The following is a 26,641-nucleotide window of genomic DNA, read 5'->3' as shown; positions in this document are numbered from 1 at the left end:
AGGATAAAGCCACATCCTCTCCTGGGGAGGGGGCGTGAGGGGGATTACAGCAGCAGGGGGTTAAAGACGAAGACAATAACACCACTCTAACAAACCCTACCACCCAAAATAGTATGGAGGATTCACTGCGGTTGAGCATACGGCTGAGTTTTGATATCCCTACTATTAAATTCAATCTGGACAATGGGGAAATTGAAATAGTCAAAGAATTCCCGTGCCCAAGATCAAACATTGACCAGAGTGGAGACTGCAATCAAGAAATGAGAAGACGACTAGGATGGATAGGGCAGCTATGAAAGAATTAGAAAAGATTCTGAAGAGCAAGGATATGAAACAGAGCACTCAGGTTAGAATCGTGCACGTAATGACATTCCCCATTGTCATGTACCGATGCAAGAGCTGGACAGTAAAAGAAGCAGACAGAAAGAAAATCAGCGCATTTGAGTTGTGGAGAAGAGTGCTTAGGAGACCATAGACAGCCAAAAAGTCAAACAAATGAGGCCTTGAATAGATCAAGCCAGAACTTTCCTTGGAAGCCAAGATGGTCAAATTAAGGCTGTTCTACTTTGGCCACATAATGAGAAGACATGGATCACTAGGGGGAAAAATAATGCTAGAAAAGGTAGAGGGGAGAAGAAGGAGAGTAAGACCACAAACAAGATGGATGGACTCAATCAAGGGAGTCACAGGCATTGGTTTGCAGTGGAGCAGTAGAGGATTAGGAGGCTTGGAGGTGTCTCATCCACAGGTTCGTCATGAGCCAAGGCTGACTTCAAGGCAGTCAACAACAACAACAACAACAACAACTATGAGGTGTGATAGCAGTAGAGATGGAGAGGCTCTCAGAAATTATCATCAAATTCACCTTTCTGGCTATAGGTTCTCTAGCTCTTCTTCCAGCCACTGCCTACAATGTTAGCTGTGTTTGATACCCCAATGTATTTGATTTCATTGTTTATTACCTTGCCAGCTGATATTCAACTAGTCACTGCAAACTGACACTGCTCTGTTGTATTCCTCCTGTCTTTCATTAAATGAGCTCACAATGGCCTAAGTAGCTCTCTCTCCTTCCGCATCTCATCGTCACAACAACCCTGTGAGGTCAGTCTAAGTGTAACTAGCCCAGTGAGTTTCAAGGTTGAGTGGTGACATGACCCTGAACTTCCTACCCCCCAAACCACTTCATGTTGCACTGACTAGGAGCAATATTACACATTTCACAGAATTAGCCATGCTGACAACTGATGTGCACATTGCCAGAGGTCTTGAAACCTAAGACCCATGATCCACTACTGAGACCCTGTTGCCCCAGCAAGCCTCACCACCGGTAATGTATCCTCCAACTGCCCTGATTCTCTGTCATGCCATGTTTTAGCTGCTTTTAAAATGTCCCAGTTTCGCTCCCCTCCTCCCATTTCCACTTTGTTGTCAACCTGCAGCAATTACTGCAAACTGAGTTCAAAGCCTAAAAAGTAGTTTGCACTGATTCTTTACATCAGAGTAATTCTCCCTGTTTTTAATCTGAAGGAAAATGGTCTTTATTTTTTACAATATATCAATGGAATGACAGCTCCATGCCCTCCACTTTTACAAAATCCTGATTTCCGGTCTGATATTCTGAATGAATAACTAATATTTCTTATGTTCTCTTTGTAATAGTATCTGGTGGTTGGCTTCAGGTTTACCCATGTGACCACGTTTTCGCCTGGAATTATGTAATTTGTGATATAATTTCTGGTAATTGTATTGATGACTCTAATGTTGTCATTTTGTAACTAAAATTTGCACTCAATTGACTCAGAGGCGCAAGAGGAGAAGAAGGGCAGACGCTTGCCCTTCCTGTAAACTATGGCAAAAGCAAACTGCTCTATCCTCTCCTAGCTCGTGCGTTCTTCCTTACTGATCATTTTTGCCATCTGATGTTGACTGGCCTGGTTCTCATCTGTGAAATGTTAGAGGGCATGGCTAAAAATGCCTGCTCACCATCTATGACCCACCACTTTAAATTTCCAACAATGAGTTGTCATTTTTTATTGCCTACAATGCCCCAAAGAGACACTAGGTCATGGAATTATGAGATTATAAATAGTGGCTTGAACCCATCTATCAACACCATCCACAGCAGGGGAATGGGTGGACACAAGGCACTTTGCAAATCCTGCACTTTTCCGTAGATTCTCAGCCCCATACATCAAACAGCTCGGGAAATGCTATTCTATATGGTCTTTAGCACACCGTTTTATTTTGTTATGAGTCTCTGTTGCCCATTTACTAGATACGGATAATGTTGACCTTACCTACAAGGTTTTTTTAAAATATAAAAATAAGAATATAAGCTAGAAATTGTCTGAAACCCAGAAGTGTGGATTTCATTGTCTCACTATGCCACATCCCCAGGACTAACAGACATATCCATTGCTTAGCAGGTCTGGTGTTGTGACATGTTCCCAATTGTTCAAAGCGATCACAGGGAAGCTAGCAGCAACAGAATGTTATCAAACAGTCAAAATGCTATAGAGAAAGTAAAAAGACATGTATACCATACCTGGCAGGGCAGCAGCTGTTACCCAGGACAGTGAGCAGTCACCAAAGGCAGGAATTGTTCAGCTTTGCTTACCCTTGCCCCACTACTGACCTTCAAATGATCTTAATGTGATGAGTTGCCATTTAATGAGATGACACTTCTTTGCCGTTCCTGAATTCCCCCAATTTTGTTGGATGTCACAAACGAATCGTGAAGCATGTGCTAGCTATAATTAGTTTTTTTCCCCAGGTGATGTACACCATCAGCTCATATTTAGCTTCAGCTAGCATTTGCTATCCGTGGAGATGTCCCTTTCCTTTGGGTCACTCACAGACCATTTTCCTGTTACAGTGGCCACAAGGAAAGCCCTTGTTATAGTTCCAATTTGGGCCAAACTACAGCAGCTGATCAGTGTGTTTAAACACAGATCAGCCTCAGTGTACCAAAACAGAATGTGGTCTGTTTTAAACGGCAAAATATGTGTGTGAGTGAGCATTATAGAACCTCCTGCTGTCATTGCTTATCTCCCTCCGGGCCAGGATAACCAGATGTCCTCCTTTCCCCAGACATGTCCTATATTTCAACCTTCTGTCCAGGAGCAATTTCAAAATGTACCCCATTTTGGGCATGACTAAGAAGCATGAATTTACATTTATATGAGTGTTTTTAGCTTTTATGTGGTCATGTCTTATTTTCTCAATGTCCTACATTTGCGGTGAGGACTGGTCCTTCACCTTCCAAGTGCCACAGGTGTGGACCAAGCTGGGGTTACACTGTGGTTGAGGGAATGGATGCCCTTGCTTGGTCCACAAGCTTCCACTGCCACAACTGAGCACAATTCTTGCATTTGAGAAAAGCAACACTGGGAATCTCATATCCACCCACATTTCACAAATGAAAACTGGGAAACCTGTAGCTGAGCAACAGCACAGGGTGGTCAAGATGGCAAAAGGTATTAATGATGGAGAACACACAAGTCAAGAGAGGCTGCAGCAGTTAGCTTTTGCCTGAATCTACAGGGAAGGCAACAAATCCACCCACTTCTCTCCCTGTTGAGTTTGCAACTCAATTTGAACTCAGTTTGCAAACTCAGACTGCATCTGCACTGCAGAAATAATCCAGTCTGACACCACTTTAACTGCCATGGCTCAATGCTATGGAGTTCTGGGAACTGTAATTTGTGGTGGCACCAGAATTCTGACAGACTCTCACAGAATGACAGTTCCCACAATACCACAGCATGGAGCCAGGGCAGTTAAATCAGTGTCAAACTGGATTATCTCTGCAATGCAGATCCAGTCTCAGTTTGCAGAATCAAAGTTAGCTATGGACAAAAGAGGCATGTGGATGAAGTGAGGAATTGGGACATTTTAAAAGCAGATGAAAAGGTGGGATGACAGAATTTTACCATTTTACATCTACGAATGCTCTCCTCAACACTGAACTTGTTGGCACACTGAGATTACACAGCTCCGTTTTATGCTTTCAAGCATCTCAATGAAACAATTTCCCATTTCCTAAGTGATTCCAACCAAGTCCTTTTGCAGGGGCCAACTGTAAGTCTTCCCAGAACTGTCAACCCGATATGCCCATATATAATCACCTGACCAGTGAATGGATGTTCTGATCCACTTGCATTTCACCACTGTTTGAAAGTCCTGCAAAATCCCATTCAGGGAAAATAACACAAGTGATGATGCTCATGTACAACTACACCTGCCTAGGATCAGGAGAACACAACTGGTGTGAGGATAGGGGATGGTGAAGGCAGGGATTGGCATCTCAGTGGTGCAGTCAGACCTTTCAAAGAGTTGTTTCTACTGCTGTGTATGTGTATACCATTATAAAAGAGAAGATATCAGAAGAGGAAAGAACAGGCTGCATCCACTTTATGGAAATAATCCAATCTGACACAATTTTAACTACCATGACTCGATGCGATGGAATTCTGGGAATTGTAGTTTGTTGTGGCACCAGAATGCTCTGAGAGAGAAGGCTAAATATATCACAAAACTACAAATCCTAAAATTCCACAGCATTGAGTCTTGGTAGTTAAAGTGATGTCAACCTGGATTATTTCTGCAGTGCAGCTGTAGCTAACAGTTACTTTCTGGTCCTTCAACTTTTCATAAGAAAGTGAATGAATACACAGATATTAATAAACTGTTTATAACCAGACGTAAAGCACTATTTTCCTTATAATGAGAACAGTTAAAACAGAGGTGGGGAATGTGTGCCTCCTTCAGATGGTATATGACTAAAATACCCACGATCCTTGACCACTGAGCAGGTTGGTTAGAGTTAAAGGAAATTGTGGTCCAATCCTAGAGTGTCATAGACTTCTTATCCCTCTTCTATATGATCCCCTTTATAAAGTTATGTGAACAACATTCATTTTAACTTATTTTGACCATACCCACTTTGTGGTGTGCATGTATTATAAGCGACAATACCTATGGCAAGTTCACCTGACATGATTAAGAAAGGACTTTTTCCTAACACAAGTTTGATCCAATTTTGGATCTTTAGTAAAACTGACAGAAGCTGTTCCAGCTCTGTCTGAGATGACATTTTGATTCTGTCTATAACTGTGAGAAACACAGCGTGATGCAGTGATTTCACAGAGCTGGACTAAGACTCTGGAAGATCAGGGTTCAAGTCCCTGCTCAGTTGCGGAAACCCACTGGGTGACCTTTCTTAACAAAATCTTGCCAAGAAAATCCCAGGATAAAGTCACTACTGCTCAGAGTGGATGTGAAAGCACATAACAATAATTGTGTCAGCAACAGACAGTTTTCAGCGATTGTTTTGCATATTGCATACCATCATGACACTCCAGCTTCAGAATCTAAGATGTAGAGCAGAATTTTAAGATGTAGGGCAGAATTTAAGATGTAGGGCAAAATATGTAGGATGTTTTGCCCTACATCTACATTTCCTACAAGATGTAGGAAACACATTCCACCACGCTGGATTCTGCCCTGTTAAGCATCAGTGTGATAATAGCTTCATGAAAGAACCAAGCTTATTAACAAGAGCCTGACAAAACCTTGTGATCTTAGGCTGCACCTGCACTGCAGAAATAATGCAGTTTGACACCACTTCAATGCTATGGAACGCTGGGATTTGTATTTTTGTGAGGAATATAGCCTTTGTTCTCAGAGAGCCACAACAAACTACAAATCCTACAGGATTCCATGGCACTGGGCCCTGCCAGTTACAGTGGTGTCAAACTGCATTCTTTCTGAGGTGCAGATGCAGCCTGAGATTCTCTCAGTAGCAAGTAAACTAATACAGATGAGGGAATCAGGCTTGTTAACTACAGCTTGATTCAGTCTTATGAAGGAATCCAGTTTATCTATAACAAAACACATGGGAGGAGGAGATAGATAATCTTGACACTGGCATCAAGAAACTAAATAAATTAGCAAAGAATTCATTCAACAAGCAAGGACATTGATACAGGAAGGAAAAGCAGCCTTGCGCCAATGCTACAATATTTCTTGTGATTTATATTGCATGCATTGTATTGCATTGCACCATTTGCAAAAGTGCCATATGCAATTTAAACGCCTTGGGGGGGAAAGTAAAATAAATCCCAGAAAGGCACAACTACTACAGTGTGCCAATGAAGCCATATGGGCAAACTCCAGAAACCTCCCTGTGACTATGGCTCTGCTCTGTGCTTCAGAACCTCAGCAGAAAGGCATTTATTTATTTTATCCATCTATTCCATTTTTGTGCCAAATTTGCTCAGGACAGAATACCCAGCTATCTTCCTCTCCAGTACACCCTCACAACAACCCTCTGAGGTAGGCTGGGGAGAGAGGGAGAAAGAGACACAGATTAGCCAGTATATCCAACACCTTTACTAGTGTTGTCACACTGGTCTAAACTACTCAGTTCTAACAATTTTTAATTCAAATTCTTCCCCAGGATGGGCAGAATGTAATTTAGGATCTACTGGCTAATCTGCAGATTAGAAATGGGGTTCACAACCAATTGTTTAATAATAGCAACAATACATAAAGTTTTCACCATCCAAGGCTGCAATCCATCAGAGGACAGAACAGTTGTTTTTTGACTACAGCTCCCCGAAGTCCTCATTCAGCAATGCTAGGTAGGGATTCTGGGAGTTGAAATACAAGCAACACAACAACCATTATTCCAAGCTCTGAATACTACACATGCTTTCTTGACAGTAAGTCCTACTGAATCCAACGGGGTTTTCTTTTGAGTAGCTGTGCATACGGCTGGCCTGCAAATTAGGCTATTAATGCTCCCTAGTCAATAGTAAACTCAGATGTAAAATTTGGTTTGCAGAACACCACACTTTGTGTGTTTGTGTGTGTGTGTGTGTGTGTGTGTGAGGGGGGAGATGTATAAATAGCTCTGCCCTGAATTACTATTCCATATCTGCCTTTACTTTAGCTATCTGAACAATTACAGTATTTTGCATCTTCTGCTGGTCTAATTAACAACTGCAAAATAGATGCTTTTTGTTGTTGTGCTCCTTCATTTCTGATGTGAGGCAACCCTGAAGCAAACGTATCACGGCGTTGTCTTGACAAGTTTCTTCAGAAAAGGTTTGCCATTGCCATCCTCTGAGGTTGAGAGAGTGTGACTTGCCCAAGGTCGCCTAGTGGGTTTCATAGCCAAACAGAGAATCAAACCCTGTTTCCCGGAGTCCTAGTCCAGCATTCAAATGACTACGCCATGTTGGCTCAAAATAGATTCTACAAGACTAAAATGTTTCAGGCAAATACAAGCATACCTGAGTTAGTAAAAACCTCTGCCTGCCCAGCCCCTTCTCCCTTGTCTAGCTGGAAGATTTTAAGCAGCATTGGCACTGGAAGGATGGTAGCTGAGGTTTGGAAAAACATCCATTTTTAAGATGGCGTTGTGGCAGCATATTTGCAGTAAACAATGTGACAAAGTTTAAGATGGGAAAGAATGGCTTCTATAGCAGCCAGACCTCTAGCTGTGTGTGCCTGCCTACAACAGAAAAAGTAAAATAGCGCCTGCCTCCAGAACCCTTTATTGATCATATGTGAACAGCAAAAAGGAAATAAAAGGAGAAAGGAGATAAGCCTGCCTCACCTGGTCCTCACAGCATATTTAAAACCATAAATCTTATGACCAAATTGGAAGTCATAAGAAAAGTGGAAGTTGCAGTAAGGAAAAACTGTCCCTGGATGTATTTTGGAAAAAGCTTTCAAGTGGCCTCTAGAAGGTTCAAAAGGCTTACCTGACCTGGTTGTTTCATTATGTGTGTATATTGGTTTTGAATAAATAGTTTGTTGTTGTTGTTGTTATTTGTATTCCACTCCCCCCCCCCAATTTTTTTATGGCTTACAGTCTAAATGTACAGAACAATTAAAAACTTGATAAAGTGACAATTAAAATGGAATTAAACTATTACATTACAATATTAAACTGCTCTTCTTTTCTTCTGCTGCAGAAACTTTTTTCCCCGTCCTTTCCATGTTTCTTCTGCCAGGTGCCACATTTTCTGTTAAAAAGTAATTCCCAGGAGCATATCTGTTTTGTAAGCTGATGTTTACCTGTAATTCTGTAACTAGTTCTTCATGCTTGGAGACCCGGAGACACTGGATCTCTCTTTCTACCTCAGTCCTGGCATGCCTCCCCACTGCACAATTGCTGGCTACAGTGGGCTCCTGGTATCCACTGGGGTTTGGTTTCAGAATCTCAAAATCTGTCAGTGTTAAAATCCTAGTAAAATCAAGGTTTGCTTTTCGGAACCTATATATTTTTGGAATATTTTCAAGCCATGGATGATTGAATCTGTGGATAAAGAATCCATGCATGCTGAGGGTCAATTGTACTTTCATAAGCCATTTTCAGATCCTGGAAATGGCCATTTTTGTACAAAACCTAGGATTCCCCCCCAGCCAGCAAAGCCAGTGACCATGCTGGTTAGATGCTTTGGGGATTTGTAGTCCAAAAAAGAACAATTTCTAAGCTCTGGACATTTCTAATGCATCATAGGGCTAGGGCTGGGGCTGCCATTGTTCCTGGGGAAAATGCCAAATGTTTCACTGGGCATGCCTAAGCCAACTTTTAAGGGTTTGTCTGGATCCCTGCCGACATTCATGCGTTGACTTTATAGCAAACTAAAAAGTGAAGTGAGTTTGGGCTGGGATTGTTGTCCTAAGATAACTGACTGTGTAAACAAATCTCCCTCTGTGTGTGCTGTCGGTCTTATATAGCTTTCCCGGTTATATTGCCAGCCTCAATCAAATCAACTCAGATCTAGCTTCATTTGCATCTGTCCTCGTCACTACCTTCTGCACTACCTATGCTGCCATTCACCCACTTCAGGTCAGAAGGCGAAAGGCTCTATTTCACTGCTTATTTTGATACATGACACCACAAGGCACGCAGCTGTTTTGAGACCTGAGCTGTGGCACTGGGGAAAAATGCATCAAATGCTTGACATTTGTTGTTAACTGCCCTGGAATCGACCATGACTCATGGCAACCCTGCAGATGAGACATCTCCAAGACTGCCTTGTCCTCCGCTGCTCTGCTTGATGGTGCTGGTGCATGCCTTGAAGGAGTTTCTGACTTATGGTGAACCCGAGGCAAACCTAACATAGAGTTTCCTTGGCAAGGTTTGTTCAGAGGAGGCTTGCCATTGCTGTCCCGAGGCTGAGAACATGTGACTTGACCAAGGTCACTCAGTGGTTTTCATGGCCAAGCTGGGAATCGAACCCTGGTCTCAAGAGTCGTAGTCCAACACTCAAACCAATATGCCATGCTAGCTCTCATACTATGATACAAAGAGAACTGCAGAGTGCATACTTGCACCATGCCTTCCAGCGTTTCACAAATGAAAACTGGGACACATGTGGCCAAGCAACACCCGTGTGTGGTCATGATGGCAAAAGTGATGAATGAGATGGCATTACACCACACTGGCTCTCAATGCTCTTGTTTATGCCCTGTAAATTCATGCCTATACCTTCCCTGACTGAGTCTATCCATCTGGCATGGGGTCTTCTTCTCTTTCTACTACCCTCTACCTTTCCTAGCATTACTGTCTTTTCTAGTGAGTCATGCCTTCTCATGATGTGCCCAGAATTCCATAGCATTGACCCATGGCAGTTAAAGTAGTGCCAAATTGCTATATATCTGCAGTGCAAGCAAGACCTCAGAGGAAATGACCTAGCCTTGGAATTCAGCACTTGAGACCACTGGGCAGCTGTCAGGACTGCAATGCCACCAGAGAGCCCACCACTGATTATGCCTGCCTTTGGTTCCTCTCATGCCAGGCAGCAAGGGGGCTACAAGCTGCCATTTTAATCTCCCCCCCCCCCCGTGTGCCATTCTATAGTATTCTGCGAAGCTGAAAATAGTACTTTGCAGCTGCTTACAAGAGGACTTCTTTGGTTGAAGGGTTGAAGGGGCGCAACCAAACACATCGCCAAGTACAGGAAGGGCCCACAGAAGTCATTTTGCTGTAGACTTCTTCAAACCGGAGCCAGAGCTGAAGCTGCCCTTTGGTTTTCTGCATAAAATGCTTTACCGGGTTTCTTTCCTTCCAATCAAGAGTCTCACTCAGATTAGCGAGTTGTGCAGAAATGCAAGAAAAGGGTTCTCCCCAGAGGGTAGATAATTCTTAATCCCTATATCAGAGATTGAGCCAGCATGGTGTAGTGGTCTGAGCATTGGACCATGACTCTGGAGACCAGGGTTCAATTCCTAGCTCAGCCATGAAACCCACGGGGTGACACACTTGGGCAGGTCACACTTTCAGCTTCAGTGGATGGCAATGATAAATCCCCTCTGATCAAACTTGCCAAGAAACCTCTGTGATCATTTGACACCACTTTAAGAACTGTAGCTTCATCCTATGGAATCCTGGGATTTGTAGTTTTACAAGGTCTTTAGTCTTCTCTGCCAAGGAGTGCTATGACCTAACAAAATGACGAACACCAGGATTCTGTAGGATGGAGCCATGGGAGTTAAAGTGGTGTCAAACTGCATTATTTCTATGGTTCAGATGCATCCTTTGTTTTCTGCCTCTTGTCTTGGCCAGAATGTATAATCTCCTTTTGCTCTATCACCATCCTAGTCCATTACCAGTTGGCATTATCAATTCACATTGATTTGTGGCTTTCTGTAATGCCTAGAGCCTAGAAAATATTTGGACAATCCTTGGAGGCCCTTCAGAGAAGCAAGCTTTTAAGTCAGAGAGCCGAGCCTGACCACAGACACAATAAGGTGGCATGAAAGGTGTGAATTTGGCAAATGCCGGTGGTAGGCCAAGTTTAAATGGGAAATGTAGGGCAATGTACACTTAAGTAGCATAAAAGACTATCAAAGAAAGAGTGGTATTTATGAATACCCATTTAACACTTAGAAAATAATGCAAAAAAATTGCTTATCTTATAAATTGCATATATTTACTACAATAATACCATATAAACCATCAAGTGGAATAATAATACAGTGGGTCCTTGGTATCCGCAGGGATTTGGTTCCAAAGCAACCATAAAGTAAGGCATCCTATTCCTGAAACTTAAAACAAATACCATGGCTTAAATGGTATTACTGTAGTAAATATATGCTTTTCTTAAGTTCGGCAAATCTTTGCATTCTTTAGGAGCAAAAAAAATTATAAGCATGAGGCAATTAGGTACAGGTTGAGTCTCTTTTATCGGTAATTCCAAAATCCGAAAACCAAAGCCTTTCTCATGGGTGGCTGAACTAGTAAAACCTTTGCATTCTGCTGGTTCAGTGTATACAAACTTTGTTCCATGCACAAAATTATTAAAGTAATTGAGAGGTAGAAGTTGGTAGCATAAGCTTTCATAGAATTGAGCCCGCTACTTGAGGAAGTAGACTCAAGTTTACAAAAGTTTATGCTTACACTTCTATCTTTCAGTTTTAGTCTCAAAAGTGCTGCACGATTCCTTTGCATACTGATTTTCCAAACAAACATGGCTATGTCTTTGAAAACTATTTAAAATATTGTATAAAATTACTGTCAAACTATATGCATACAGTGTATACGAAAAAATATATATTTTGTGTTTAGACTTGGGTCCCATCTCCAAGATATCTCATTACGTAAATGATTGCAAATACAAATATTCTGAAATCCAAAAAAATCCAAAATCTATAACACTTCTTATCCCAAGCATTTCGGCTAAAAGAGACTCGACCTGTAATAGTTAAAAAGTGATGAGTTCTTAGACCAGGCCTAAATGTGTAGCAAAGGTCCAAAACACACTACAGAAATTTGGGGGTGCTTTAACTGCCCTGGCTCAGTATTAGAGAATCCTGGGAATTGTCTGACAGAGAAAGCTAAATGTCTCACCAAACTACAGTTCCCTTAAATTCCCTAGCATTGAGCCAGGGCTGTTAAAGGGGTATCAAACTGGATTATTTCTGCACTGTGTTTTGAATCAAAGTGGGATGGAAAATTCCTGAGCAGAAAGGATGGATCTCTACCGTTTTGCATTGCATTTGGGAAAACACATTTTTAAAATGGCCTTCTGCATTTTAAAAATCAAATGACATTTGCAAATGGAATAAAGTGCAGTAAGGAGAATGCCAGTAAAGAACATTTCTGTCTGGTGTGCTCTTTTGTTATCTGCAAGGATTTATTTTTCACCATAGGGGGAAATATTCACAAAGGGCACTTGCCCTCCTGCAGTTTAAAGTACGTAGCACTCTCTCTTCTACTACCTCATTCTGCTGCATGTGTAAATCAGGCCTTAAAAATTTACATTATGCTGCAGTTCAGTCAGATACATCATGATCACACCTGTTCAGTTACCAACCGGAAAATCACTGCACTTAACCAAATGAGCTGAGAGGAAAAATACCTCTCTTACTGGTATCCTTACTAAGCAGCGTGTGCAAAAAATTACTTTTAGGATTAGAACTCAAAGACTTCCCCAGCTAGCAAAGTTACGCTGTTGGACTACAGCTGCATCTGCACTGCAGAAATAACCCAGGCCTGACACCACTTCAACTACCATGGCTCAATGCTATGTAATTCTGGGAATTGTACTTTATTGGCGCACCAGAGCTTTCTAAAAGAGAAGGCTAACTGTAGCACAAAACTATAATTCCCAGAATGCCATAGCAATCAGCCATGCAGTTAGGTGGTGTCAACCTAGATTATCTCTACAGTGCGGATGAAGCCCACAAGTGTCAAAATTTCCCAACCAGTAGTTTTCAATTTGTTGTTGTGTGCCTTCAAGTTGTTTCCGCCTTATGGTGACCCGGCCGAAGGCATCACAGGGTTTTCTTGGCAAGATCTATTCAGAGGTTTGCCATAGCCTTCTTCCGAGGCTAAGAGCATGTGACTTGTCCAAGGTCACCCAGTGGGTTTCATGGCCAAGCTTGGAATCGAACCCTTTTCTCCAGAATCGTAGTCCAATATTCGAACCACTACGCCACTGTGGCTCTCACACTCTGATACAAAGATGCCTGTTGAGTGCAAACTTGTACCATACCCGCCAGCATTTTGACATATGAAAACTGGGAGACATGTGGCCAAGCAACACCAGAGTGTGGTCAAGATGGCGAAAGTAATGAATGAGGAAGAACACAGCAAGATAGGAGAGGCTGAAGCAGTTTGCTTGTGCATGAGTTTACTGGGAAGGGGAAGGTTGCGCCACCTTTTTTCCTCTTCTCCCTGCTGAGTAAATTGAGTGCATGCTACTTTTGCATTTTGAACTCAGTTTGCAGCAACTGAAGTAAATTGAGGACAAAGCGGGGAAGCGGGAGGAGCAGAGACAAACTGGGACATTTTAAAAGCAGCTGAAAAATGGGACAGCAAAGGATGAATTAGGACTGGCCCTCCCATATTGGGACACTTGGAAATATGCTCATTGTAACTCAAAAGAAAGTTACAATGAGCCTCTCTTCTCATGATCCCTTTTCCTGTTCCTTTTCTACCTTCTCACCATTAGGCAGCTGGGGAGGGAAAAGATATCTCTTGCACAAGATTCCAATGGATCACCTGCAGAAAGCTTTTGAGACCAGAGATCCTTCACTCAGGAGGTGCGGCTTAATACATTCTAAATGTCAATGTGTAGTTACTTAACTTTTAAAACTGTTTGCTTTTTTAGAAATATATATTTATATATTTTAATGTCTTTGTATTGTTTTATATTGTATTGTTTTAAATTTGCCATGCACGGCATTGAGCCCTTATATTGGGAGAAAAGCAGGATATAAGATGATGATGATGATGATGATAATAATAGCAGCAGCTGGGGAGGGGGCAAAATGGGGCATTACCCCCAAGAATGTCAGCCCTCCTTACTCACGGCTTTTTCATCCATGGATTCAAGTTTCTACAGCTTGAAAATATTTAAAAAAGTATACATTCCAAATAGCAAACCTTTTGCTATTTTGCCATTTTATATAAGGGACACCATTTTGCTATGCCACTGTATTTAATGGGACTTGAGCATCCACAGATTTTGTTACCCATGGCGGATCCTGGAACCAAACCCCAGCAGATAACAAGGGCCCACTGTAATGTAATGTAATACTTCAACTGAACATTTTGAATTTCAGGGGCAAGATGACCATGGGAATGCAAAAACAGCAAATATTAAAGAGTTCTAGATGTGAATGATTTTCAGTGTCTCACTCTGCAATGCTAAAAATTTAGGAATGAAAGAAAATGTCACAGGGGAGCAAACACAGAATTCCCCATCGTCTCTTCCCCATAGCTACACCACTTTTTTCACTCCTGACTTAGAAAGACAGACAATGAATGTGGTGTAGCGATGGCACTAGGACGGAAAGCCTAGGGTTCAAATCCCTACTCATCCATTTGCTTGTGATAACCTGAGAGACTGCCTTTTTCTTATAGATCCATTTGGTCTTTAAAGGAATCTGAAGGGTCTCTCCTAATACCGTCAAATGCTTGTGAGTTTGCTCAGGTTTTCAAAATAGAAATAAGGACACGGTCAAAATTTATGACATGTAGGATTGACAATCGGGAAGCAGACGTTAACAGATTTTGCGTTTTATCTGAATACAAAATGAAAGTGTCGATGTCTGTTAACCTAGCCATGTGTTCCTCTTTCAAACTGTCTACATTCATCAGTTATATGATGCACATATTTCTGTCTTGTCTTTAAGAGAGATTCAGGTCCAAAACACACTGCAGAAATAACCCACTTTTGAGACTGCTTTAACTTCCCTGGCTCAATGCCAGAAACTTCTGGGAATTGTAGTTTCTTGTGGCACCATAACTGTAGTTTTGTGAGACATTTAGCCTTTTCTGTCAGAGAGTGCTGGTGCCACAATAAACTACAATTCACAGGTTTCCCTAGAACTAAGCCAGGGCAGTTAAAGCGGTCCGAAATGGGATTATTTCTGCAGTGTGTTTTGGACAATAGTTAAAAATGATGAGACCTTAAGACCAGGTCTAAATATGCAACGGAATGAGACAGAAAATTCCTCAGAAGGTAAGGTGGGTCGGTACCATTTTGCATGGCATATTTGAGAACTCATTTTTAAAATGGCCCTCTGCATTTAAAAAAATAAACTAAAATTTGCAAGTGGAATAACATGAAGGAGTAGGCCAGAAACAAACATTTCTGTCTGCTGTGCTCTTTCTCTATCTACCGTATTTTCCGGAGTATAAGACAACCAGGCGTATAAGACGACCCCCAACTTTTAAAATGAAAATATAGTTTGGCATATAGTCACCATATAAGGCTACCCTCCACCTGAGTAGCGCGGCAGCCAGCTGTGCACACGTGCACCAGCTTCAAGGGGCCTCCGGAGGCCCCTTAGAAGCCAGCGGCCCTGAGAGCGCGTGCACCCAGCCGCGGGGCTGCCGGGCTCAACCCGGCATACAAGACAACCGCCGACTTTTGACCCAATTTTATTGGGTCAAAATGTCGTCTTGTATGCCGGAAAATATGGTACATGGGCTTTGTTGTTTCTTGCTGTGTGCCTTCAAGTCCTTTCCGACTTATGGCAACCCCAAGGAAAGTCTATCATAGAGTTTCCTTGGCAAGCTTTGTTCATTGGGGGGTTTGTCAGTGCCTCCCTCTGAGGCTGAGAGAGTGTGACCTGCCTAAGATCACCCACTGGGTTTCCATAATCGAGCAGGGATTTAAACTCCCATCTCCAGAGTTTTAGTCCAACATTCAAACCACTACCCCTCGCTGGTCCACACCACAAAATATTGATTTTGTGGGGGGAACTTATTCAGTTTATATGAAAGTAAAATATCTCCAACTTTCAAATAGGGGACATCTCTTATAGTTGGAAACCCTAGGTCAGACATTTGCTCCCAATGTGAATGGGAGTGAGGTCACTTTGCTATTATTTTATTTATTTATACCCCACCTTTCTCCCAGTGAAGAGATACAAGCACATTTTTAAACCAGTGTAGATTAAAAACCATCCAGAATCACGAGTAAAAATGTCTGTTTGTGCATGCTTTATTTAACAGTTCCTACAATTTGAAGGAGACAGCTTTCAGGGATGGAAGGCCAGAAAAGAGACCATTTTAGAAAGGTATTTGTCTAGTTCTTTTGGCCGTTTGGAGATCTTCTCCCGGAGCTGCAAAACAGGCACCCCTGGACCACACATTTCCCACTCCTATATTAAATAAGTAACATGCTCTACTATTCTTAATTTTAGATGCATGTTTAAAACGTATTTGGGCAAGCCTTCTCTTTACATGGTTCTCATAAGGAATGTATATTAATTTGTGCATTTTCTAAGTTTACATACACAAATTTGAAATTTTGGATCTCAGCAGAACCAGATGTCCTCACCGCAAAGGCACCATAAAATATAGGACATTCAAGGAAAATGTCGGGAATCATAAAGTAAAAGGTAAAAACACTCATAGAAATCTAAATTCATGCTTCTTAGTCATGCTCAAAATGGGGGACATTTAGGAATTTCTCATGGACAGCAGGTTGAAATTTGGGACATGTTCTGGAAAAGGAAGACATCTGGTCACACTGGCAGTATATAAATATTTGTAAATAAAATAATATGCTCCATGGCTGACTTTGGGCCAGTCATGTTGTCTCTCTGTCTCTCTAGATATATCCATATCACACAATTATAGCAATTTGATGCCACTATAAATAAGCGCCATGGCTCCATGCTGTGGCATCCTGTGATTTGTAGTATTTACGAGAGGTTCTGAATTCTGTCCTGGAGAGCTCTAGTGCAGTAGTTCAGAGGAATGTAAATCTCTCCACTAACTACAAATACCAGGATTACATGGGACAGACCCGTGGCATTTAAAGCAACATCAAACTGCTATAATTGTGTGGTGTGGAGCTACTCTCTCTTACCCTCAGCTACCTCGTCGGTTTACTGAAAGGATACAGGATGGAGGAGAACCGTGCAGACTGTTCTGCATTTCCAAGATGAAGACCAAGATAAAAATGGAATGGATGAATTTCTGCCATGTCCTGATTTAACCCAAGAATCTACTGCACGACCTCATTTCAAAGATAGTTGTTAAGAAATATGGAATCTTGAAGCAAACCCAAAGAACTTCCATGGTACTGTCTGATGATGCTAATATGAGGGTTGTAAGCTTTAATTGATTTAATCAGTATATTCTCTAACCAAAGCTTTAATCACAGATTAAAATGCCCCCTCTTGCCCCTAAGCGATCAGTGGGGTTGACTAAAGGGCATTTCACAAAGCAGACTTCACATGCACACAAGCTAGCTTCCTCTCCCTTCAGCCATGTCTGTCGTAAAAATGATATTTAATGAGGGCTTTTCCTTTCAGTTTGTATCTGAAGGCAGCAAGCTGTTTCCCTTTCCGGGGGAAAGGACTTTTCTCCTACAAGCAACCCTGACAGGCAATATGAAATCTGGGCTAACACCCTTTCTATGCTGGGCTCTTCCATGATCTGCTTGATTTAATGTTCATACCTCTTTTGGCCCTCTAATAATAGTGTGTGCAGATATTAAATTGTCTTTTTCATTCGATCAAACAGAAAACCTTGAAAGATCAAAGTTATGCAGTATCTGAAACAAAGGAAAAATGTCCCCTTCTCTCTCTCTGGTTCGGAAATGAAATTAAATGAACTTGCATTGGTTGATAGGACTTGTTTGTTTCTTTGTTGTTGTGTGCCTTAGAGTCGTTTCTGACTTATTGAGACCAGACCCTAAGGCAAACCTATCATGGGGTTTACTTGGCAAGATTGGTTCAGAGGAGGTTGAGAGAGTGTGACTTGTCCAAGGTCACCCAGTGGGTTTCCAGGCCAAGCTGTGAATCGAATCCTGGTCTCTAGAGTGTTAGTCCAGTACTCAAACCACTACATCATACTGGGTATTGTAATCTATCCAAAACGAGGGTTACTACTGGTATCATGGCATTTGGAGGTACCGTATATGCTCAACTATAAGTTGACCTCATGTATAAGTCGAGGGCAGGTTTGGGGGCCAAGATGATCGATTTTAATAAGACCCATGAGTAAGTCGAGGGTAAAACTTAGCAGCATGTAACAAAGGATATAAAGGGTGAAACAAAGGGATATGATGGCAAAAAAAAAACAACATAAAAAATTCCATCAGGCATAACTGTTTGTGCCTACCCTGGATAGTAGATAGAATTGATGCTTCTTTTAGGTTCTCCGAGAAGGGATTAAGCTCCCACCTTTCACCAGGGGATGGTTCCTTTTTTTGATAAGAGTTAAAGTATAGTACTTACATTGACCCGTGGATAAGTCGACCCAGGTTTTTGGGGTCAATTTTTTGACTAACATTTCTGGACTTATACATAAATATATACAGTGCAGTACATTTGTTAGTTTAAGGTTTTGGGAGGTACATTTTGGAGGTGCATTTGTCAGTTTAATTGCCTCTCAGCACACTAGCCCCTGAGATGATGTACAGCAAAAAACTTTTAAAACAAACTAAGAACTACCGGTAAGAAGACTCCTTAAAATAATTTACAGTCAGATAGTTAAAACAACAGAGAAATGTTGAGGACCAAAGGTCACGAGGAACACACCATCTTCGCTGCCTCTCCGAAGAGGTGAAGTCAGTCAAATTTTGGCAGTAAGTTCCACAGCTGAGGTGCTGCTACAGATAAGACCCTGTCACATTTGCACAATAACTTTACTTAGCCAGATGGTGAACCAAGTAAATGGGCCTCTGCTGAAGATCCCAAATTTGGGATGGATTTAATCTCATATGGGACTCAAGCATGTTTTCTCATGCCTTGTTGACACTTGGGATCACTGGGAGTAGCAGTAGACAGGGTGAAACAGGCAGCAAATTTGGGGGTACTGGCAAATGGCAGCAGCAAATTGTAGATGATTTACTTTGTGTTCATTGCATTTTCACTGTCAAAAAGAGGGGGGAAGTGCTTGTGAATAATTCTGCCCCAGGTACCAAAATAATTTGGCAGGCTTTAGGTACGGCACACCCTGATCTGTGCGAGTGGTTGAGTGCTATTTGCTGCTTTGCCTCAGGCAGCAAAAATGTCTCAGGCTGATCCTGGTCTTGTCCATCAATAACAGACAACCTGTGCTGTGCTATCTTTTCTCTCTGTTGTTGGGTTTGTAAATTTGTTTTTATGAACAACTACATTAACAAGGATCTTACTTCGATCTTACGATCAATGAACATAGGTTAGCTATGTCTTTAGGTAAGGCCACCCCATACCAAAAATATAGAATGAGGAGGGAAAAATGAGCTGGACATTCCTACCTAGTAAAACAAAAATCAAGGACTGAATTTTCTGGCCAAAAAAGTGGTCACAAGACACTGCTTTAGATGGTTTTAATGGCTTTAGATGCAGAGGTTAGGTCCATGAACTGCTAATAGGCAAAGGTTCCATAAGCTGAGAAAGTGTACCTTCATATACCAGATGCTGGGGATGTATAGATGCAGGGGTGCTGCTCTCATAGCCTGCTTCTGCTGGATTCCCAGAGACATTTGGATAGCTGCTGTTGGAGACAGAATGCTGGGCTCAGATGCTTTTGCCTCATCCTAAAGGGTTCTTCTTTTATGGTCTTAAACAATTCTTTTACACTTAGTTTTTTAAAAACTACTTATCTGTCAAATTCTGGATGCTTAGAAACATTACTTTTTTGGATTACAACTGTAAAATCCACAAACTAGCACAGCCACTATGCACGGGGATTCTGGAAATTGTAGTCAGTCACTCACACTCACACTCACACTCACACTCACACACACACACACACACACATGAATGACTACAAGGATTTCCATGGCTGTGTGGTGATCCAAATCCTGGTCTCCAGAGCCCTCCAGTAGTCAAGCCATTAAACCATGCTGGCCTCTTTCCCTTTAAGACAGGGGTGAAAAACTACAAAGGGGAATGGGTTATTTCTGATGCTTGCACACACCAGCATGACCAATCCGACTGTAAAAGAAATCATGCCACTTATGCTTTTCTTTTTGGCAGATTTTCTGCTGATTTGCAATTTCTTTTAATCAGTATGGGGGTCTTGTGGAGGTTGTGGTGGTAAACAGATTGTCATTTTTAAAAAAATGGAATCTGTTTTCCTTGGGGGCTGCTGGGACCACAAAATGAGATCCCATCATCTGCATGTGCCTCATCCCCCCTCCCCAACAAATAGCATGATATTCAAAAAAGACAAAAGGAGGAACACCTCTTAAAACGGCACCAAACAGCACACATTTAGAACAACACAAATTTTGCTCTTACAAAAGGTAGTGACTCTCAGGATGGCAATAGCAAACCTCCTTGGCCACCAACCTGAATGATTTTAAAAGGGAATTTTGCAGCTTCAAGTCATGATGGATGCATATTACCTCCAGTATCGTAGGCAGTATATCCTGGAACACCAGTTGCTGGGGAACATGAGTGGGAAGGTGTTGTCGCATTCATGTCTTGCTTTGGGGACTTCCCAAATCAGAACGACAAAAAAAGAGTTATGCTCTGTGCAAAGGCAGGAAGAACTGTTCTTTAGGATGGCAGAAAGCAAGGAGCAAGTAACGTCTATTTTCCACCATCACAAGACCTTAGTTGTTCTTCCTGCCTATTTCTGGGCAGTGACGGAGAAACCCACATTGTTTGGATTCCTCATCTCACCAACCCAAAGAACGCTGGGCTAGACAGGCCTCTGGTAGGGCTGTGCTTATGTCCTTATGCTAAACATACTTGTTATTGTTGTGTGCCTTCAAGCTGTTTCCAATTTATGGCAACCCTATCATTGGGTTTTCTGGAGCTGAGACAGTGAGACCTACCCTAGGTCACCCAGTGGGGTTCCATGGCTGAGCAGGGATTCGAACTCTGATCTCCAAAGTCTTAGTCCTACAACTTAAGAATTGTCCTTAAATCTGCCCTCGCATATTACACCTAGTTTGCTACATGAGATTGCAGCAGCCAGCATTGGTAGCATCCTAACAACCACCTGGTTTTGGGGAAGGATGGAGGAGAGTATGGGAATTCGCAACATCACTGAAGTTGGAACTACATTTTATTTCCACAACCAGATTCCTCACACAACAGCCCACACTCACTAAAAGGTCAATTGCCAAACAGAGAGCAAAAGCAAAGAATCTCCAGCAAGGGAGCCAAGAAATGTTATCAGAGGAGGGTGAAAAAAGATGAATCCAAATTTTGGAGTTATGATCAGCAAGGTCACCTGGACCAAATGTTCCTTCTCAGCCTCAAATACGGCAAGTATCACACCACATACTTGGCACAACAAGCATTAACACTGCCACCCACCTTATAACTTTCAGGTGGCATCCCTCACTGTCCTAGGAGCAGTGGGTTTCAACCTTTGGTCCTCAGCTTTTTGTACTTCAGAGGATGGGGATTAGTGGTTTGGGGGTTGGGGTAATCTGGCTAATCTTAATGTACTTGTTGCCTATAGGACTTTGACTATTAGAATTCACAGCCAGTATGTCCAATGGGCCATTTGCTAAAACATCTTCAGGGGCCAAAGATTAAAAATCACCAAGAGCCCTGGTGATGCAGTGGTTTAATGCCTGTACTGCAGCCACTCACTCAAAACCATAAGGTTGCAAGTTCAATACCAGTAAAAGTGCTCAAGCTCAACTCAGGCTTGCATATTTCTGGGGTCGCTAAAACAAGTACTGTACCTAGATTGTTGGGGGCAATTAGCTTAAATTTATACACTGCTTAGACATTGCAAGTTCAGTATGAAGTTGTTCATTTGTTTTGTTTTGAAAACTACTGCCCTTGTGTAGCCTCCCCTGACCTGGGCTTCTCCAGGTTTTTTTAAATTAAAACTCCCATCATCCACCACCAAGATCAAGAGTTATGATGCAACATGTTTGGAAGGGTCCTGGTTGAGAGAGGCAACCATAAAGGCAAATTATGGTTTCCTGTTTTTTCTCCTTGACCCTGACATTCAGTGAGTGAGTGGGTGGCAGACAGGATTTTTTGCATGTGTTGGGAGGGAATAATTTGACAAAACTGAATGTATTTGTTGTCTATAGAAGCTTGCCACTCAGCCATGCCCCATTCCACTGCCATCCCAGGAGAATTACAGTCTTAAGCAAATTGTGGCTCATGGCAATCAGGAAGTGGTTTTAAAATCCTTGGGTTTGAGATGCTAATCTCTGGGCCTCTAAATCTGAATATTTTTGTTAAGCCAAGGTAAGGATACTTCCAAGGAACCAAGCATTCTTGTGTAAACGCTGCTTCTTCCTCTTCAGGCATTTGAGCTGGCTGTGATTTGGAACCAGGATGTTGGCTAAGACGAAACTATGCCCCAAGAGCCCAGGAAATCCAACCTTTGGCATGTGGCACCTTGTTCATGCCCACCATCTGTCTGCAGCATGATAAACCTCACCCGCCCCTCAATTCTAATCCAAGAAAGAAAATATGGATTTCCTGCTATGTTCCCAGGTGATTTTTTGACACAGATCGGGTGACTGCAATAATCTGAGCTATTTTTGATGTATCTGATTCTCAGTTTCTTAACAATAGGAGGAACACAATGACCCTCCCTGCCTGTAATTATGCTATGTATTTAAATAAAGGTAGATTTTTGCACAGAAGGGCCCTGAGCTTCCAGGTCAGTCCTGCTATTCAAAACAGTTTCCTAGGTTCAGAATTCTGTATATCAAAGTTCTTGTCCTTTGATTCTAGCTGGTAGGTCATAGGATTCTAGTTAACCCCCCCCAAAACAACAACAACAACAACAACAACAACAACAACAAAGTAGATCCTAGAAGCCTGAAGTCTCCCCATGTGTTACAACCCATCTTTGTATATCCTGCCCTTTCTTCCACCAGAGATCTTACAGTGCCCCACCGCTTTATTCTCACAAAATATTGGGAGGCATGATGACTAGCCCAGGTTCATCAGGAATCTTCTTGTTCGAGTAGAAATTTCAACCAGGATCTCTATGTTCTATTTTTTAAAAACCCTCCAGTCCTCAAAGTCCTATGCCATGCTGCCTAAAACAGGGGTGGACACAGAGTGGCCCTCGACAATGTGCTACCATTCTTCACTGCTGGCCATTCTGACTATGGCTGATAGGAGAGGCAGTTCAACAACATCTGGATGCCCACATGTTGCCCAATCTTGTTCTCAAATGAAGCTGACAGATAAACTGGGTTAGTAAGTCACAAATTCCGTCCTGGAGTCTATACAGATTGGACAGGGCAGGTTGAGTGTCATCTTCCACCCAGCTCTATGACCCTACAGCAGCCCGCCATAAGCTATGTTCCTCCACATGCAATGGACTACAACAACTCCCAGCATACTCAGCCAATTATAGCTGGTAGGACATGATGGGAGATATAATCCCATGCCTCTGGAACACATCAGCTTGGGGAAGGCTGCCCTACAGGCAATGACTTTTCTAAGCGAGATGCCATTTTTCTCCCCTTTTTTCCCTTAGGGAAGACAGATGGCCCTCCAACCTTGCCTTGGAAAACTGGTCCACATACTATGAAATCCAGCCAATTCTTGGGAACGGTGCCCAGGATGCCTTTGATCCGTGGAAGTGGCAGTGGGGAGATAATCAACTGATAGAAATTGGGATGAAGGGAGGGGGAAGAGGAGTTTCAAAAACCCTTTGAGGCTAACAGATTTATGAAAATAGATTGAAACAGAGACTCCCAAGCAAGCCAAAGGTGTGTAGATGAAGGTGGAAAGGAGCAGCTTCCCAGTGAGCATCCCTCAGTTTGTGTCACCTCCACCACCACAGAGCCAAGGCAGGAAAGAGTGTGACAAACTGAGATTTCACATCAAATGTGTTATTCCCTTTACTACCAGCAGCCAGACGTAAATGGGTTCATTAATAATCCCTCCCTCGCCCCTAGTGTTTCATAAAAGCAACGCTTTAGAGATGGAGGGGTGGAAGAGTAATGGAGATCAGCTTCTTTCTCTCTTTGCTTTCCCATCTTTCCAAATCAAGACACCCCAATGCCTCCAACCCCACCCCTTTCCCCTCCTCATTTTGCACTGGATAGGAAAAAATAATATAAAAAAGACAGAAATGGAGTTGTTGGGTGGGAGGAGACATATAATGCCAGCACTATCTACCACGGTGAAGGTTTGTCCAATGCTACAAAAACCACATTTTTTCGCAGCTATTCTGATGCCCTGTGACTCGCCAGTTCAATTCCCAGCCTCAATCAGAGACCATTTCTGTCAAAAGGAGGCCCAAATCTCCTCCAAGTGAAAGAATTGACTCCCCTTCACTGGATATATTTGGACGCACCAAAAACAAGAGAATTAAATGCAAACAAAAGAAAGCACAACCTCTTTCCTGTTGGTGGGTCCTTGAGAGGAAAAGCTTTGCAAAAATCAAGACCTTCAACAGGAAATCATACTGAAGAGAGACAAGGGAGCCCTCCTTTTCTATCAACCTTAGGCCTGGTTCACACAAACAGGGTGGAAAGCCTGTATCTTGACTGTGGCACTTCAGATGACAGATGGAGGCTCCCACGCCTGGATGCTCACAAAACAAAACAACACTCCCATAACGTTCGCCACATATAGAAGACTAGCACATCAGGGAAAAGGCTAGGCTAACGTGCTAGTTTTCTGTGTGCAGAAAATGGTAGGTATCTGCTAGGTTTTGCATGGAACAGCGTTGACATCAAGTGAGATCCACTTGTTGTCGTTCAAATGGTAGTCAAGAAACCATGGTACCCCATCTCACTTGTGAACTGTGAGAAAATGGGGCCAAAGTCAGAGATTCTGAACTTACAGCCTATTGAGGATGTGAGATTCTGGTTCCATTACCAACCATCCCATTCCCCAAAGGAAACTGGTCCTTCTTAGGCCCAGCCATCTTGTTACCACTGCTAGGTACACTGCATCCAAAGGCCTACCTGGATAGGAGCTGTGCTAAAATGGATCTTGCGGCTGGGGGCACTCTCTTCCTCGTCTGACAGCCCAGGGATCTCCACACAGCTGGATTCAGGTGCATACAGTCCATCCGCATCCTCATCTTCATCCAGCCCGCTCCCTCCCGAGTCCTCCCCCAGCCCGCTGTAGGCACTGATGTCCACCAGATCAGCCTCGGAGAAGTCTTCCTTCTTTGACTCATCGCCCAGGTCATTCTCCTCTGGTCCCTCAACCTTGGCGGCTTCCTCACAGTAAGCATCCGCCAAGGTGTCCGGAGTTTCTAGAGGTGGCTCAGCCCCCAGCCTGCCATTTTCTAAGGCCGCGTGGACCGTTACCTCCGCCTGGATCACCTCAGCCCTAAGAGCATCAGACCCCTTGGAGGCCCTGCTGTTCTCCTCTGCAATAGCTGCTGCCACTGCCACCTCCGCCGCCTCAAACTCCTGCTCCGAGTCCCCGCTCTCCTCCACTTCCACAGGCTTGATTTTGCGCACCTCTTGGACCTTCTGCGGACGGAGGGCCGCATGACTCTCCTTGTCGCCTGGCTTCCCAACTCCTGGGCTGCCAACAGCGCCAACACCAAGGCCACCAGATGGAGGTTTGGCTTGGCTTTTGTCAACCTCAGGTAGCCGACCTCTCACCTGAACACTAGACCCGTCATTACTCCTGGCATCCCCCTTGGCCCCTCCTTCGGGGGTGGACTGGAGGAAGACCCTAGACCTTTTACTGACAATCTTGGAGTTGAGAGGCCCAACTTTTCCAGGGGCTTTGTGAAGGTTGTTCCTCAAGTCGGCCTTCTCAAAGACGGCACTGAGCTGGCTGACGGTGGGTGAGACAGCCTCTGTGTCCAGCTTGTCCAGAGACTCCGTGCTCCCATTGAACCTCACCACCACATCCAGTTTCCTGTCCTGGAAGCCCCCCCTTTCTTTCCTCAGGAGAAGCTTGTTGGTGGTCTCCTTCTCCTGAAGGCTCCTCTCAAAAATCTTCCTGGTCTCCTGGAGTTTGGACAGCGGCTTGTCCATCTTGGAGTCAAAACGGCTCACCCGCTCAGAGACGCTGGTGCCGAGCTTCAGCAAGGCACTGTGGTCCACATTCTCATTGAGGCTACTCGCCCGGGGCAAGGACAACCGGACAGGCTTCTCCTTGAGCTTGGCCAAGTCCACCCCAGCAGGTCCACCTCCACCCCCTCCTCCTCCACCACCTGCACCTCCTCCTCCACCACCTCCAGCCTCTCCTGCTGGGGCTGATGTTCCCATCTGGAGGAACATATTCTTGATCCGATGGACGTTGGACCCATACTTCTTGTTACGGGCTTTCTTGGCCTCCTCGCTCTCGGCGTTGCCCAGGGCATCTTTGGGGGCTTTCAAGGCTTGGATGCCAGCTTCGTAGGCATTCCGGTGAGGTGAGGCGCTCCGCAAGTTACCACCGTTGCCACCGGTAGGGCCACTGTTGGTGTTAGCAGGGCCACCTGGGCTGTTCTGGGGCTCAGTCTTCATCATGGTTCAGGAAATCTCCAGGTGTGGTGGTCACCACCATAGCCCCAAGGTTCCCCCTTTCTTCCTCTCCTCCTCCTCCTCTCCTCCTCCTCCAGCTGCCTCTTCTTCCAGCCCAGACTCACATTGCAAGAAAGCAGAAGCAGAAGCAGCAGAAAGGGGCTACTAGGCGGAGCACAGGAGCAGTTTGCAAGAGCAGCGACAGCTCCATCTAGAAGGCGGCTTTCATTGTGTCAGGGAAATGTGGCCAAGCAGTCTCTGGCTGACTGGGGGGGGGGGGGAGGTTGGAAAGGGGTGCA

At 43.4% G+C, this 26,641-nt stretch overlaps 1 protein-coding gene across 1 annotated transcript in view; it reads right to left on the bottom strand.

The window, feature by feature from the left end:
• Window positions 1-26,420, bottom strand: part of PPP1R9B (protein phosphatase 1 regulatory subunit 9B) — an 80,881-nt gene extending 54,461 nt beyond the window's left edge. The window contains exon 1 of the mRNA XM_089531665.1: window positions 24,837-26,420. Within this exon, the coding sequence (XP_089387791.1) occupies window positions 24,837-26,348 (1,512 nt within the window). The 5' untranslated portion in view covers window positions 26,349-26,420. The remainder of the gene's footprint in view (window positions 1-24,836) is intronic.
• Between the last annotated feature and the right edge of the window lie 221 nt (window positions 26,421-26,641).

The sequence above is a fragment of the Sceloporus occidentalis genome, unplaced genomic scaffold (assembly GCF_023333645.1).
Source record: "Sceloporus occidentalis isolate IW3139 unplaced genomic scaffold, rSceOcc1.0.p SCAF_7, whole genome shotgun sequence".
NCBI classification, from domain to species: domain Eukaryota; kingdom Metazoa; phylum Chordata; class Lepidosauria; order Squamata; family Phrynosomatidae; genus Sceloporus; species Sceloporus occidentalis.
This window is presented reverse-complemented; position numbering and strand designations above follow the sequence as displayed.